Genomic DNA, 16,813 nt, shown 5'->3' on the forward strand with positions numbered 1-16,813 from the left:
ACACACACACACACACACACACACACACACACACACACACACCCCACCCCCCAGACTGGCTGCCACCACGCTGCTGCCGGCTCAGAGAGGTGCCATGGGGCTGCCTGGCTTCCAGACTGCCATTCTTTATGGAAGTAGAGAGCCTCGCCTTTGTCCTGTGGAGTGGCCGATGGTTTAGAACTGGCGAGCCCGACGGGTCACCACCACACGGAAACCGCACAGTATGGTGCAGAGGTGAGGGGCCACCGTCGCTACGATGGGTTGACAAATACCCAACAGCAGGGGTTCTACTCCTGCAAACAGTTACAGCCTCAGACACTCCCAAGGGCCGGCCGGGCCGCCATGAGTCAGCATCGCCTTGATAGCAGTGAGGCTGATTTGGGGTGTGGTGTTTTCATTCATCGCGCACTGACCGCCCGGGCCTCATGCAATGCAGTGAGCCCCTGAAGCGACTGCGGTGTCACAAGTTGTCACCGCCGGCAGAGAAGGCGCGGAAGACCAGGGTGATGAGGCACAGCTACTAAGTGGCGGAAGCAGGGTTCGACCCTGAGCGGTCCCCCTGACCTCAGCATCGCACCTCCCTCTACTACGCTGTGTGGGGTGCAGCCTTACCCAGCCTCCTGGCCAGGCCGAAGTCGATGAGCTTGATGCTGGTGCCCGTCTTGTTGACACACATGATGTTCTCGGGTTTGAGGTCCAGGTGGACGATGCCCTGCCGGTGGATGTACTGCACCCCCTCTGAGATCTGCTTCATGTACTTGATGCACTCGCGCTCCGTCAGCTCGAAGTCCTCGTCAATGATGCGCTCAAACAGCTCACCCCCCGACACCCTGCGGGCCAGAAGAGAGGAGTGTGGGAAGCGGTCAGACCAGAGTCCTGGGGGCTGGGCTGGAAGCCCAGGGGATGCGAGTGGCAGGCCCACTGCAGCTTCACAAGTTCATGGGCAGGGACTCCCAGGTTGGTTCCCGTCTTTCTTCATGGGAGGAGGGCCAGGCCCAGGCAGCAGGGAAGCACCTATGCCGGGGTCATTTCAGAGATGGGCCTGGACTAGGACGTCCGGTAGGAGATCCAGGGAGGCTCTTTCCCCTCGATCTCATAGGCACATATGGGAATATTCTTATCCTTCCACTTGTGGTTTAGCTTCAGCCATCTGAAGCCGAACATGCTCACAGTACTCGTGAGCATTTAATCTGCATACCCAGGAAGAGAACTGTTAGGAGACCTCAAGACATTTTCTAAACATGAGTTATCTATAACCCACCCTACCTCCACTATCCACCTGTGTCGGTTTGCTGTGTTGCCACGACGTGTGTGTTGCTGTGATGCTGGAAGCCATCTGCCCAATGTTTCAAATACCAGCAGGGTTACTCACGGGGACAGGTTTCAGGGCAGCTTCCAGACTCAGAAAGAACAGGAAGAAAGGCCTGGCTGCCTTCACCCAATGCTAGGGAATGGGGTAAGGAGGCACTCAATGGGTCACAGCAGGACACTGTCCAGCACAGTGCCGCCAGAAGAGAGCCTGCTGGCATGGAAGGCACTGGAACACACAGTGGATTTCAGCACACCGACAGTGGGGTGGGCACGGTCCGAGCCATGTTTAGCTCTTGGAGGCAACTCGACAGTCCGGTAGCGACAGATCTGTTTGCCATCAGGGTAGGCCTAATGGCAGAGTCTTCCAAACATACCTGGCCCACTGCCTCCTTCTCAGAAAAACAATTACTCAGAGCCTCCCTGGCAATGAAAAACTTTAGCACGTAGCCAATCATCCCGGGCAAAGTGCAGATAATCTGCACTTTTGCAGCCCCACTGGATTGTGCCAGCGCCCCCTGGAGGTGGTGTTGGGGAGTATCACCCACTTTGGGAAACCCTGATCTATAGCAGTTTACTCCTTTCAGCTGTAGCTCCCTCATCTCCGCTCCACCCCTTTCCAGTCGACACCCCAGGAGTCGTCATCAAGGAAGCTAGCTCGTATGTCCCAAGTGTGCGGCCAATCCTTCCTACCCGAATGGACTGTGGAGCCTGGTCAGGTCCAGTCAGCCCTGCTCTGCCAAGGGCTAGTCCAGGGGCTCCGGCCTACCGGCCGGCATCCAACCTTTACTACATGAGTCCTCCCCACTCTGGCTCCAGCTTTCCACCCACCTTCACTGCTCCCTGCTTGAAGCATTTAACTTTTGGGGCATCCAGACAGCCGTAGGCTCATTTTTCTGCAGCAGTCTGTAGACACCGCCCCCCCCCACCCCCGCCCCATGGTCAAGGCTGAGGGGCTTTGTTCTCCCCATAGCCTCCGACCAGGCCCTCCTCTGCCTTTTGAAGGGTCACCTGGTAAAGAGGAGAGTGCTGAGTTTGAATCTGCTTCTGCCTCTTACAGACTCGCTGCCACCCTACAGGACAGTGTGGAACTGCCGTGTGTGTGAGTGTGTGTGTGTGTGTGTTCTGAGACCGTAACACTTCATGGAGAAGGCCTCATCTTTCTTCCGTGAGCGACTGGTGGTTTCAAACTGCTGACCTTGAAGTTGGCAGCCCAAAGGAACATAGGCAGAGCATCACAGGGCTCCACATGTGTTAAGTAGCCTTTAACAACCTATGGTCAGGTGGGACAAGTGGGTCCCTGAGGGGGACAAGGGGAGAGGGGCAGGGAGCAGTAGGGGGCTGGGCACACTGTAGCCCCTCTCTGCCTTCATCACTGCCTCCCGCACACCTGAGTCGGAAAGGCCTCCCATGCCAAGGACAGCTGGGAATGCTGGGACGGACTTTTAAACCAACACAAGATGTCCCTGGCTGCTCAGCAGGTGGCGCTCTTGTCCCCTCCAAGCCCTGCATGTCTGTCTATTGTTGGCTACCAAGGTTCAAAGTCCAACACTCTATAATCTCTATTCTAGGTCTCCGCTGACTCTTCACATCAATTTCCTCATCTGTAAAGTGTGGAAAAAAACAGCAATGGGTTGCGATAAAGGTGGATGCTATAAAGATTAATGCAAGTAAAGATTAATGCAAGTAAAGTTTAGAACCCTGGCCATATCACAGGGGTTCTAGGATGCTAGTGATTGATTTGTTTGTTAAATGAAGACACACTTGGGCTCTCATTGAAATGCAGATTCACAAGCTCCCAGTCTTGAGAGGAACCAACATTTTCATTCGGCATCCCTGCTTATACCCCAGGTCATTCGTTTATGTTATGTTTGGGACATACGAACTAGCTTCCGTGGGGACCACTCCTGGGATGCCTGCTGGAAGTTCACGATCCTGCAGACACCACTCCTGATTTCCCCACAGGGAAGAGTCTTTCCCTGGGAAAGTGTCACTGCCCTCTCTGAATCCGGTCAGCTGGTTTAAAAACAATTTGAGCACGTGTCTAAGCCAGGGTCCACCTCAGCCCTGGGTCCTTACTAATGTCAAACCAGTGACTCCAATCCCAGGTGACCCCAAACAGGCAGGGTAGGACCATGCCACGGCTGTCAGCCAGTCAGCCACTTTTGGGAAACAGATCACCAGGCCTTTCTTCTGAGGCACCACCAGGTGGGTACGACCTGCCAAGCTTTTCCTTACCAGCCAGGCACTGCACTGTCTATGCCATGCAGGGTGCCTCTGGACCCTTAACTGAAAATAGGCAGCCTCTGGCACAGACGGGGTGGCTCCAGCATTTGCTTTTGAGCTTATGTCATTCTGAAAAGTCAAGTCACCCTCTTCCATAGGGCCTCAAGAACATGTGAGGCGGGAGAGTTGGGGGGCTGAGGCTTGGGGACGCTTGCTGAGGCATTTCTAGAGAGAGCCTTGACCACGGAGGCTCCAGACTCTTCAAATGTATTTAACACGGTGATGAATTCTGTTTTGAAAGCCATTCCTGTGGCCTCCTTCCTAGGATGGAAGGAGTTACATGGAGAGGATTAGTGGCTCAGTAGATCGCTCTGCAGAATGCTCAGGACAATGGCTGGGAAGCACTGCTTTGACGGAAAGATGCCTCTGCCCACAGAGACGGGTTAACACTGAGTGTCCGAGTGAAGGGGTGAAGTGCAGGCTGGCGTCGGGGTAATGATGGGACTGCCACATGCAGGGTAGGCAGCTCAAAACCACCAGCTGTTGCTCGGGAGGAGGACCGGGCTTTCTACTCCTGCAACAGTGGCCGTCTTGGTAATTCACCCAGGCAGTTAGTCCTCCTCGGTCCCTTGAGTCGGCATCGACTTGATGGCAAGGAGTTCGGTTTTGTTGTTGTTGTTCAAGTGATGAACACCTGTTACCACCAAGGCTGTCTAATTCCAAGGGATCGGACTGATCCTAAAAGCGCTGGACCAGGCCAGGCTTCACCATCTTCCCATCCTGCCTTAAGGCAGGCACCCAGTGGGAGCCCCTTGGCAGCAGAGCAACACAGGTGCCAGAGCCTGAACACAGCTCCTCGTTGGTGCTCAGGTTTCAGCACGGCATGGAAGGTCCCAAGAACTCCCCCAAGGGCAAGCTCCGGCTCCGATCAGAAGCCCTGTAGTATCAATGGGGCAGGGCTAGCAGCCAGAGGCGGGAAAGGCGGAAGACGTTTCATTCTCCTTTATCACGCTCTCTGAGGCAGCTGAACCGAGGACAGGGACCCTGAGACACATCGTTTTTGCTGTTCACTATCACCAGCCCCCATGCTTCCCTTCATCTCCACTTCTCCATCCCACAAAGACCAGGGCAAACGGTCCTGTTGACCATCCATCTTGCCCCTCTGTTTCTGCGGGAAGGGCGGGATGCCCAGAGCCTGGGCCTGCCCCCCTTGTTGCTAGTTGAACTCCCTTCAGGTCAAGCTTCTCACCCCATTTGCAGCCCGCTCCTCTGGCATCCCCGGGTAAGGACTCACTCCTGGCAGGGGGAGGCCTGGGGGTGGGGGGTAGGAAGGGATGAATGCCAGGCCATTTGAAGCTGGCTTCCTACATTTTCCATCCTGTTTGCCAAGTCCCAATTCCAAGCTAAGTATGGTATTCTGCCCACTGCTGCGGCTGCCTGGCTGTAGCCAGGCTGGGCCACCCCAGCCCCACCCTGTCGCTCCCTCACAGTTGCTCAAGGTTGGGTTTTTTTCCTAAAGATAAGGCATCTCTTCACTTGTCCTCACAAGCCCGCAGTGCCTGGACTCCGCACGCACTTCTGGAATAAATGTGGCACGCTGTGGCCCACTGGAGCATGGTGGGGGGTGGAGGGGCACGACTGGGGAGGTGGTGGGCTGGGCTGGGCTGAGGGGCTCCTGGAAGTGCAAAGGCACGTAGATGCAGGGCTGACAACACAGTCTGAGGGGCAAGGATGTGCTCAAAGTCTCTCGTGGTTCCCCAGAACTGCACAGTTTCAGAACGAGAAAAGAGTCCCAGGGTTGATTATTCTAACGCCAGCCCTGTCTCCTCTCAGTGGTAGAATGTAACAAAGGCGAAACCACACTCCGCACTGGGGCAGCTAGAGCCAGGCTTTCTGTTCACCAGCTAAGACTTGTTCTACACCACTTCCGATGGCAAAACATTCCCGGCCAGAAAAATGCTCACAAGGCAGTTCATGTGACAAAAAGACACAGAGACTCCCAAACTCACTGTCCTCGGGGCAATTCCAACTCATAGCGACCCTACAGGACTGGGTAGAACTGTCCCTGTGGCTTTCTGAGACTGTCGCTCTCTACGGAGTAGAAAGCCTCCTCTTTCTCCCTCAGAGTGGCTGGTGGTTTCGAACTGCTGACTTCACGGCTAGCAGCCCAACCCAGAACCCACCAGACCACCCGTTATCACTGCCTCGTGCTCTTGTGGTTCCTCCAACAGTGCTCTCTCCATGTGCACAACAAAACCAATGACGGGTCCAGGTCCCAGACCAAGTGAGAGGCTGCGCTGGGGTTTGAGGTGAGAGGTAGCTGACTCAAGCCTGCGATCTTAGCTTGTGGGGCCACGCTGATCTGCTCTGGCGGCCAGGGGAGAGGGAGGGCTCCACTCCTGCTCCGGGTGGTCTTCCCAGCCTCCCGCCTCCCCCAGGGCCGAGGCTCATGCGCAGCTGCTCCCGGATGCAGTTTCACAACATCCCTGCAAACTCCCCGGGCGCACAAAGCCAGGGCGTGGGCTCCGGGCACAAGGCGACTGTCGCTGTGATGTATCCATCCGCAGAAAAGACTGCGCGCTGCCAGGGGCCTGTTGCCCAGCACGCTGCCGAAGAGCATGCAACCCCCTCCATGCTCAAAGCATGTAATGAGACCCTTAACGTTGGCTGTCTGGAGGGAGGTCAGGACAGGGGGCTGCGGTGAGGTGAACTCTTCACTGCGCGCTTTCTTATTAGTCTCAATATGATCGGATCTACTTTTTTTTTTAAGATGAAAAAGGAAAGAAACATCTAATATATGTATATGTATAATCACCCCACTGGGGAGTCTGCTTGGTATAGAGATGCCAGGTTGTGTGCGCGTGTGGGAGCGTGCCAGCGCCCCCGTGGTGGGGGCTGGAAGGTAGAAGAAGCAGTGGACTCTGGGAAAGCCCAGCTGGAGGTCCTCTGGCCTGTGCATCGGACAGAGAGGCACTGCTCTTGTGGAGTGAGGGACTGCAGGGTTCAAACCAGGATGGGGAGGGTGGGGACTGGCAGGGGCTGGCCACCAGGCTCTCGGGGCTCCTGTCCTGCACCCCTCTCCTGCTACAGAGCCACAGGGAAGCTACGCTGCATCTCCCCACAGAGAAGCTACCGGTTCTCACTGAGTCTGTTCTGACTCATAGTGGAGACCCTGTAGGACCGGGTAGAACTGCCCGGTGAGTTTCTGAGACTGACATTCTTTACAACAGTAGAAAGCCTCTTTCTCCTGCGGAGCAGGTGGCGGGTTTGAACCGCTGACCTTGCAGTTAGCAGCCCAGTGAGTAACCCACTGTGCCACCAGGGCTCCCCAAAGCCACTAGAGAGCCCCTTCCTGGAACCCAAGAGGTCCAGGGACCGCCTGGGGAGTTCTAGCCTTTCCTGGGGAGCAGAGTGTGAAAAGGCGTGCCGGGCCTTCCACTCCAATTGCTCTGGCACGGCACAGGGGCGGCGGGCAGGGCCACTCACATCTCCAGGACCATGACGATGTTGGCCTTCTCTTCGAAGGCATCCACGCACTGGACCAGCTTGGGGTGGTGCAGGCAGTTCATGATGCTGATTTCCTGCCGGATGCTCTCCTTCTCTTTGGCGGAGTACGCCTTGAAGAATTTCCCAGCCCAGGTTTTTTTGGTCTTCTTTTCCACAAGCCGGAACACTTGCCCAAATTTCCCCCTAGACGGAGGGGAAAGAGAAGAGCCAGGTGAACCAAGCTTCCTGCCCCTCTTAGTAAATACAGTTTTACTGTGACACAGCCACGCCCGTTTGTTCGTGTACTGTTCACAGCAGCAGATTAAGTACATGTGACATAAACCACAGGGCCCACAAAACCCACGGCCACTGAACCAATTCCGACTCACAGTGACCCTGTGGGACAGGGTAGAACTGCCCCTGTGGGTTTCTCCTTTACAGGACTAGAAAGCCTCATCTTTCCCTTGCAGGGCAGCTGGTGGTTTTGAACTGCTGACCTTGCAGTTAGCAGCCCAATGTCTAACCACTAAGCCACCAGGGCTCCTGCTAAATCACGAAGCCACTGGGAATGAAAGCCCGTCTCTTCCACCTCTGCACTCCTGCAGGGAGAGAGACTGGAGGTGTGGGGGCCACCTGAGGGGACAGCTTGGCTGTGACGAGGGCTCAGGCATGGGGGCCAGGGTCTGTTGGTATCCCCCACTCCCCAGGGAGGAGCTCAAGGACACCGGAGAGACCAAGCTCATTCAGGGAACCATGATGACCAGGCCGAATGGGCGTGAAGCGCTGAATACAGCCACGTGCCCTGGCCAGATCCGGCCATCTCCTGCATCCCGGGGTGGGGGTGGGGTAAAGACCATCGGATGTAGATCCAGACCTCTCATTTCAATCGACGTGGAGAACTGAGGCACAGGTCAGGGAGGGGCAGCCTAGGGCTGAGCAGGGCTCCTGGGGCCCACCCTTTCTGATGCCACAGGGGTGGGGGCACGATACCAACTTCACTGGGGGAGGGGCCCCACCCCTCTGGAAGCAGCTGCCCAGTGCACTTACGATCCTAGTCTCTCCTCAATGTCGTAGAAGTCAGCCAATTTCTGCTCTGTGTTGACCGCCACTGTCCGGTAATCCACCACGGGCTCCTTCTCCTCTGCGGGGTGGGGGCTGGGGTGAGCGAGAGCCCCCTGACACCCTGGCTCAGCCTCCTCCACCCCACGAGCCCAGCCAGAGAACCAGCCCTCACTCACCATCATCAGACACCTCCACTTCGTCCTTTGGCTCTGGGGGGGAGACAAGAGAGGGACGGGGGTGGGGTGGGGGGGTACAGGTGAGCAGTCCTGAAGGCAGCTGGGTGAGCAGCCATGCTGGGCACCAGGCCAGCTCTCCCCTGCCTTCCAGGCACAAGACCACTGAGCCCCTGGGTGTCCAGTCAGGTCTCAGTCACCCAGGGCCAGGTGCCGGCTGGCAGGCACTGGGCTCCTCACCTCCCCCATCACCACTCCTCTGTCCTAGGCCTTCCTCCCCAACCTCGAGGTCCCCACCAGAGACCCCGCTTCATGCCTCCGCCCAAGCCTCTGCCTCCCGGAACCCCTGTACCACCGTAGCAGGCCTGTCCCGCCTTTGCCCGGGTGCCAGCCACTCACAGCAGCTCGATCACTTTCTGTGTCTGTTACATGTTGTCTACGGCACTTCTGCGGGGCGTCTACTCTCTGCCCAGGCAGTGTGGGCACACCAACGGTGCAGAAAGCATGGCCGCCCTTTCCTGCTGGGGCTTATCATCTAATTGGAGGGTAAAACTGGATCTACTTGAGAGATCAATTACAAGGTGCTTTATAGCCAGCATGTGATACCGCAGTATAAATTGCAGACTCCACAACTGTTGGCGTCTGAGACAAGGATTCCGAGGAGTTGTCCACGAGTGGGTGCTGAGAGGAAATGACGGAGCGAATGAGAAGGTGGGGGAAGCCGTTCCGCAAAGCCAACCCATGTTTCTGAAGTGGGGCTGAAGGAGGGGCCTAGCTGCAGGCGCTCCCCTCCTGGGGTGGTCTCAGGAATACACAGGGTGGGCTAAGGAGGGGGGAGCAGTTGCCAATGGGATGTCCCTTGGAACGCATCTACTTCATTACCCCAAGCTTTCCTTTCCACCCACAATGCCATTGGGTCCTGGACCGCACAGCCTTGGGGACAAGCCCGCCCCTCCTGGGGCCCCAGTTTCCTCATCTGTAACAGGAAGGAGTTGTCCTAGAGCCCCGGGTAGCTCTCCATGCAGGCTTCTGCAGGGTGCCCTGCGCTCCTCAGGCCAGACGTGGGCTGTGTCCTAGGGAAGGCAGCAAGGCTTCCCGAGCAGACAGGGCAGAGCCTCAACAGCAAACGCAGAGGGAGTAACGGGGCTTTGGGAACGTGTGTGGAAGACTTGGGGAAGGACCGAGTTGCTGAAGTGCAGGAGAACAAGACTGAAAAACAGAAGCCTCTCCTCTGACAGGAGTGTGGATGAAGCTCGCACATAAGGCCGGGGATGGGTCCTGGGAACATGCCATCACCCTTCCTTGGGTGTGATAAGCCCTAAGGTGTCTGCTTAAAACCCAAGAGAGAGAGTCCCTTCAGCGGAAGCTTCTTAGACTCGCAGAATCTCAGAGTAAAGGAGCGGAAGTGCCTTCTCTTCCGGCCTCTTTGGTCTCGGCCACAGAAGTGAGAGGACGAAGGGACGGCATCCTTCGGAAAGCGTGGCAGTCAGACGCACACCTGTGCCGCCGCCGCCGCGGCTCCAAGGGCTGCCATCTACAGAAGCCAGCCTGTGGCAAATGTGGCTCCTGCCCCGCGCAAGAGAACGGATGTCTGGAGTGCCCAGGCTAACAGAGGAAATACCACCGGTACTAGTCGAATGAGACACCTAGAAATGATGGATTCTGGGAAGGAAACCCAGAGGGCAACTCTTGCAGGGTCCAGTGCATCTTAAGGATTCAACATTTAGTTGTGCAATAAATGTTTTCGTATTTAAAAAAGAAAGAAAGAAAGAAAAACAAAAAGCAAAACCCCAAGAGAGAGACTGGAGACACGTCTCTCAACCCACTGCTCTGATCAATAGAATGCTGCTTTTGGGGACGGTGGGCACTGGCTGCACAGGTGTGCTGCTACTCTGCCCTTGATGGAGTCCTGGACCACCTGCTGGGGAGCTCTGGCTGCTGCTGGGGGAGGCATGGAGGACCACTGCCAGGTTACAGGAGGCAGTTGAAAGAAGGTTAGGCATCTCTGTTTGGGAAAGACGTCTAAAGCAAACGTGATCCCGATCTATTGCCCAGGAGTGGATTCCAATGCACAGGGAGCCCACAGGGCAGAGCAGAACTCCCTCCCATGGGCTTGCCATGGGGTGGGCTCTGTGGAAGCAGACTGCCACCTCTCCCTCCCACAGAGCCACCCTGGTGGGCTGGAACCACCGGCCTTTCAGTCAGCAGACACAGCGCATCGCTATGGCGCCCCCAGGACTCCATAAAGCAAACACGATAAAAAATGAACCTAACCGATTGACCAGGGTGAGACATGGGAAACAGAGTTTTCATCGGCCCAGGGATGCCCTCGTGTGGGGACTATCGAGATTTCCCTTACACAGAGGGTGGCTGTCAGCAGGTGGGACTCGCCTATCAAGGGGCAGCGTGCGTGCGGGGAACAAGAAAGGCTGACAGCTGTTTAGATTCATTCAAGGACAACCGCTCAAGCAGTGTGTTGAGAGAAACAAGAGAGGCACAGCAACTCAACAGTCACCATCTGAGCCCTGGCGGCTGCAGGCCATCAGCCTCAGGACTCCCAGGGAGGCCCATTGTCCTGATGTGAAAGCAGAGCCTTGGCTTTGTTCCCTGCTGAACGAGAGAACGGAAATGTCTGAGGAGCAGGTGAGAGAGAATGGAGAAGACAAGCTTCTTTGGGCCTGTGTCTCCAGCAGGGGCCGCTATCCTTTGCCAGGGAAGGAGGAGCAGTGTGGAGAGCCCCAGGAAATGCTTTCCGACACCCAGGGGCGCTTTCCAGCCAGCCCTGAGGGAAGGCACCCAGTGCCAAAGCAGGCCCATCACCGACCCCATTCCACTACTGCAAGTTGGCTTTCTCGCCCCACGCACTGATGCTGCACTTACTCAACCTAGTGGGGTGGCCAGACGTAGACTGGCCACCTCCTGCCCTTCCACAAGACACACAGCCTCATCCTGCCCCCTTGGTTCTGAGAACCAGGTCCCCCGTAGGGAATTCAACTGCCTTTCCAGCTGGCTGCGACCGACACACTCCCTAGACACTCTGAGCACGACTCCGTGCTGAAACATTTCTCTGTTGGCTCTTCTTGGTGTCCTGCCTGTCACTCTGCTTGAAGAAGGTGACGCCGCCGGCAAGAGGGAACAGGGGAAAGGCCGCACTTCAGTTAGCCGGCTCTGGAACCAGCATGAGGGCAGATCCCCAGCTTTGCCCTGAGCATCGTCAACATCACTATAGGAGGCTCAACCCAACAGTTTCAAAAATCGACTCCCAAAGAGCTGTAAAGGCCCAAGAGCCAGGTGGAGGAAGAGCTGCTCGGGAGACTGCTCTGAGCTCTTCGTGAAGCAGATGAGAGCATGTTTGCCCAAAGACCACTTGAGACCTTGGGACTCTGGTCCGGGGAACTGCCCCTCTCCACAGTGAGGGCTGCTGCACTCCAGGTGGACACCAGAGGGCGCCCCGGCACCAGAGACAGCCTTCGAGAGGCCAGGCCTTGGTGATAAGGGCTCTACAGATAGAAGAAATTAGGGTCAGGAGCTAGAATGGAGGGGATTGAAAGTCTGAGCAGGCTCAGGGTGGGCATGGGGCTGAGGCTCATGCGCAGGGCCCAGCTCAGTGGAGGGAGGAGCATGGCCTCAGCACGTTGTCTGCTGCGGCTTTGGCAAGCCTGGGAGGGAGCTAAGTGATGGGCAGCCAGGTTGGTCTTAGGGGGAAGCCTGTGCCTTGCAATCCACTCTATGCGACCCCAGCGCCCACCGCAGCCCCTGGAACCCAGAAGGGGCTGGAAATTCACTGGGCGGGTCTAGGCAGGACGGAGGGGCCACTGGTGTGTGGGGACAAAGGAGATGTCCGGGTGCACAGGATACGGAAGTTGCAGAGGCAAAAAGAACTGGGAGAGGCAGTGGGGGTGAAAGGTGGAGTAAGGGTCCATTGACACTGCCCTTTCAGGGACCCTTAGACCCTGTTGGCTATACTCCTACCTGATGCTTCTTCTCTGTCCTCCCTCTCCCACCTCCCCACCTCTCCTCTCCCAGACCCTGCCTTTGGAGGGCCCAGCGATGGCCCGCCCAGGCACATATGGACAATTGCATGCACTGTTGGCTTTCTGCTTGGACTCGGACTTAGACAAGCACTGCCATTTGCCCCTCAGGGCTAATGCCGGCCTGCTATTACCCAATGGGGTCCCAGGGTGGGCAGCAGCCTCTCGACTGAAAGCCCTGGGTGGCCTGGCCCCCTCTTCTGGTTTGTCCCTGTCTGCCCCCAGCAGGCGAGGGGGCCCGGGAGGGAAACCGAGTGCAGGGCCAAGGAAGGCCAGCTGGCTGCAGGGAAGTGGGCCCTGACTCCTCCTCCCATCAGGCTCTCTCGGAGCTGCCGGGCCTCCCGGGAGCCAGATCCCCACCTGAGGCTGGGCCTCCTGCACCCACCAAGGGTTCCAGAATCTCTCTGGTGTACCTGGCCTCCCACCACTGCAAGGTGACATATCCCTCTCCCTGTCAGTGTTTCCAACAGTGGGGAGTCCTCTTGCTGAACAAAGGAATAGCCTACAAAGCAGCTGCCCCTCCTCAGACTTCTTAAACTTTGTCCACTTGAGACCGCCCCCCTTTCCTCACAAGAAATTTGCAACAGGGGGCTGCGCACCCAGAAACCTTTTACTGTTGCAAATTTTTCGTGGCCCCCAAGTTCAGACACTCGACCCCATACAGGGTCAAGACCCATCACTTCAGCTTTGCTAACCTGCCCGGGGGCCCGAGAGGTGCTGGGTGGAGGTGGAGGTGGGGGTGGGGGTGGGGGTGGGGGGATTTCCCAGGGCATTGAACTTTGTCACTGCTGTCCCGCAGCTGGCATGTTTGGGCAGCCCCAGCCTATCCTGGGAGCCGGGTGGGGGCCACACCTCGGGGCCCTAGCACTCTGGGGGCTGGGGGGTTGGGGAGGCTGCTCACCGTGGGGGTTTACGGTTCCACTCAGGCAAACGTTGGTTTTGCACTGAGATGCCTCCTACCTTTCCAGAGCCCTCGTTTCATTCGAACGCCCCATTCATGTCCATCCCTACATTGTCAAATTCTCCTCACAGTTTCATACGCAGGATGCCTCTGGTTTCAGGGGGATCTCGGACCAGCTTCTTCCATCAAAGGAGCCTCCTGGTTTGGAGGGTTACCCCAGGGTGGGGCCGCTAACCACAGGGACACGAATTCAAACAACCCACCAGCGGCTCCTCTGGAAACAGACGAGGCTTTCTGCCCCCGTGGAGACTGCGAACCTGGAAACCTACAGGGCAGTGCTACTCTGGCCGACAGGTTTGCTGGACGTTGGGACGCACCCATGGCTTTGGTCTGCTTGCTCCTCTAGCCCTCTTTTCTCCCACCTTAAGTTCACAGCACCCCTGTTCTTCTCGACCTTCTCCCGCTTAGCCCTTAACCCTGGCAACCACTTTTCCACCCTGCAGAAACCCTGGAGACGTGGCTGTGAAAAGTCATGACCAACCTAAGGGGCCGAATGCAAAGACCTCTCCAGAGTCCTCCCCTCCTCCTCCGTAGAGCATGGCTCACGGAGAACCTCTGCAAGCCAGTGCCCTCCTTTCTGCACCGCACCGCAGCCTCCTCACGGCTGTCTCCCCTCGTAGCCCGCACTCAGGGCTCACAGGCGCCTTCCTGACAGCCCGGGTGCTCGTGGGGCAGTAAGGGCGCATGGCCCTTCTAGCCAAAGCCTCTGTGACTCCTGGAAAGGGACAGGCTGGGACTCTGCAAACAAGGTACCCATCTGTGGCCCACGGAGCGGACTGGCCAACCTGTGAAGAAATCAGTGAGGGGGTTGATGGGTTTTGCCATCCCGTTGGTCTGTCTTGGAAGAAGTATGGCCAGAGTGCTCCTTAGAGGCAAGAATGGCAAGACTTCATCTTGCTGACTTTGGACATGTTGTCAGAAAGACCAATCCCAGAAGGGCATCCTGCTGGGTCAAGTGGAGGGAAGGCCCCATGGTCACGTGACCCCATGGCTGCAACAATGGGCAGGAGCACAGGAACAACTGTGAGGAGGGCGCAGGACCGGGCAGCGTGCCCTTCTGTGGTGCACGGGGTCGTTGTGGGTCGGAGCCGACCAGAAGGCACGTAAACGCAACAATAACTGATCTGCCAAGAGCGTTGATCCCAGAGACGAGGGGGAAACCTCATTACCGCCAAGAAAGAGACAGGAGTGGTGCCTAGCCTCTGGACCTGGGGTCTCGGTACTAAGGACCCCCCACACCCAGGAGCCAGAGAAAGCGGTAACACTGGAGACTTTGCAAGATGGTGAAGTGCTAGCAAACGCTGCAGTGCAAGGAAGGCCAGGGTGAGACAGCATGGTGCACAGCAACCACTTGGGAGCGGGGCACGGCAGCATGGAGCTTCAGAGGGGGCTGGGGGCCCACAGCTGGGTCCTTTCCAACAACCTCCCAGAGGAGGCCAAGGCTGAGGGCATATGAGACGATGTTCAGAGCAATCTCCACAATTCCCCACTCTCTTGCTCAAAGCGGGTTTAATCCTATTAATGCCTTGATCTTTGAGGAACCCCTCGGGCGGGCGTCAGCTGCATGCTGAGCTGCTAACCACAGGCGACTGACCCAAGCCCAGCAGCCACTCCCTGGGAAGACAATGAGAGGCTTTCTACTCCTATAGAGGCGGACAGTGTCAGGAACCTGCAGGGGCAGTTCTACTCTGTCCTGTACGGTCAGCATCCAGTCGATGGCGCTGAGTGAGAGGTCTTTGATGAACTTCACGGTTTTACCTAGCCTACGGCTGGCCACACACAAGATTCTCCCACGGCCCTGTGTTCCCATAGCTTTGTGCCTTTGCTCTGGCCACGTCCTGTGTGCGAGAAGGCCCGTCCTCATTTTCTCCACCTCCTGAAATCCTACTCCTTTTCCAAAGCTCAATGTAAGCACCACCTCTCCTGGGGTGTCTACCTGACTCTCTAGGGTCAAGTGGTCCCTGCTTTCTGCTGTGCCTCCCTCCGCTCTTCCTTTATATCACTGTCACAGGTGTAGCCTCCCTCCTGTTACCGTCAGTGGTACACACATCTCTCCCGATGCAGACGTTAAGCTCCTTGCCTTCTCTGTCACCTCTGCGTCTCAGGTACTCGGCACTCAAGTACGAAAGCAAGAGGAGGTGGAGGGGAGAAGGGAACCTGAGGTCTACCTGAGCGCCTGTCACCCAGGATGGGAAACAGCATCACCACCTGGTGGCAGCGTACCCAAACAGCAGGCTCAAAGACTTCAGAAAGACCATCCGGACCGCTTTTAAAGTCTACCTGGGCATCACAACTTTGGAAATTAACCCCCCAAGACCTTGCCTGGTGGTCACTGTTGGTGTCCTCTCAGTTTCCCAGTCTCCCTCTCGGACAAAACGGACACCACGCACACTGCAAGCCGGCGATGCCAGGAAGGCAGCCTACCCTCGGGTTTCTCTCCCACCGCGGTGAGGTCCGACTCCTGGCTTGGCTCACTGGTCCCATACACGTTGATGGCCCGCACTCGGAATTTGTACTCGCGGTCAGGCAGCAGGTCCTGGACGCCGAAAGAGGTGCTACGGCACGTGGCCAGCTCCTTCCACGTCGTGTCCACGGAGTCCCAGATCTCCACGCTGTAGGACTGGACAGCACTGCCCCCGTCGTACGAGGAGCCATACCAGGACAGGGTCAGCGAGGAGCTGCGGATGTCGGAGGCACAGGGGGTGCCGGCCGGGGGGTCTGGCTTATCTGTGGGCAGAGAGGCACAACATCACCCTGGCACATTGGAAAATGGACGGAGGAAAGGTTTTGAAGTCGCCATTGTCTGCTGTGGGGGAGCAGCATCCACACCCCCAGCCCTGGCTTTCCTTCCCTACCACACACCACAAACAGTCACACCTGTGCAAAAACCACCTCTACAGAGGGCCCCAGCTGGCTTGCTGTGCTCAAAGAGCTTTGCATTTCTTTTTCTTGGCTGATCTTCCAGTCTACAAAGCACAATTTCCTGTACTTTTCCAAGTCATAAACATATTTCTTGGAGCAAACAGCTTTAGGAAGCTACCCAGAAGGCGTGGGCTGTTTTCCATCACAACTATGTTTTGAATGCAAGCGGTTCAGCTTGTGTATGTGACCTTCAGGCCAGTGCACTGGGGTGTCCCTGGGACCCAGAAAATGCCTGCCTCACTTCGGGGCAGCAGAGCACAGTGGTTAGGGTCTGAGGTCACACAAACCCATCTGAACATGGCTCTGTCCCCACTCACGAGCTGTGCGTGTCTCTCCAGTCCTCCCGTCTGCCAAATGTGGGCAATAATAGCACTTGGCTCCCAAGGTGGTCAGTAAAACAGAGAAGTTGTTAGAACGCCAGTTGGCTGGGTTATGTTCACTACAGACACCTTCTCTATCTGAAAGACAATTATTTCTACCTCGTTGGTCCTTATACTACTGGCATAAGATGAGATAAAGACCCTTGAGGACGATGTCCCTGCCCAGAGCAGCCAATGCGCAGAGAGGACCATATGGCCAGCCCCACTACGAGACATGACATCCCTCACTGACCCATAGCCCTACAGGGGACAACACTGGAGACA

General features: G+C 56.8%; 1 protein-coding gene across 4 annotated transcripts in view; it reads right to left on the bottom strand.

Annotated features, from left to right (window-relative positions):
* The window catches only part of MYLK (myosin light chain kinase), a 246,884-nt gene that overhangs the window by 24,815 nt on the left and 205,256 nt on the right, over positions 1-16,813 (bottom strand). For all 4 annotated transcript variants that reach the window (XM_045287510.1, XM_045287508.1, XM_045287511.1 and 1 more), the window contains 5 exons: positions 15,672-15,974; positions 8,259-8,291; positions 8,068-8,161; positions 7,021-7,224; positions 613-830 (listed from right to left, as the gene is read on the bottom strand). In XM_045287510.1, the coding sequence (XP_045143445.1) occupies positions 613-830; positions 7,021-7,224; positions 8,068-8,161; positions 8,259-8,291; positions 15,672-15,974 (852 nt within the window). The remainder of the gene's footprint in view (positions 1-612; positions 831-7,020; positions 7,225-8,067; positions 8,162-8,258; positions 8,292-15,671; positions 15,975-16,813) is intronic.

Source organism: Echinops telfairi, unplaced genomic scaffold, assembly GCF_000313985.2.
Source record: "Echinops telfairi isolate 266 unplaced genomic scaffold, ASM31398v2 ScPeMD7_17;HRSCAF=63, whole genome shotgun sequence".
Classification (NCBI taxonomy): Eukaryota; Metazoa; Chordata; class Mammalia; order Afrosoricida; family Tenrecidae; genus Echinops; species Echinops telfairi.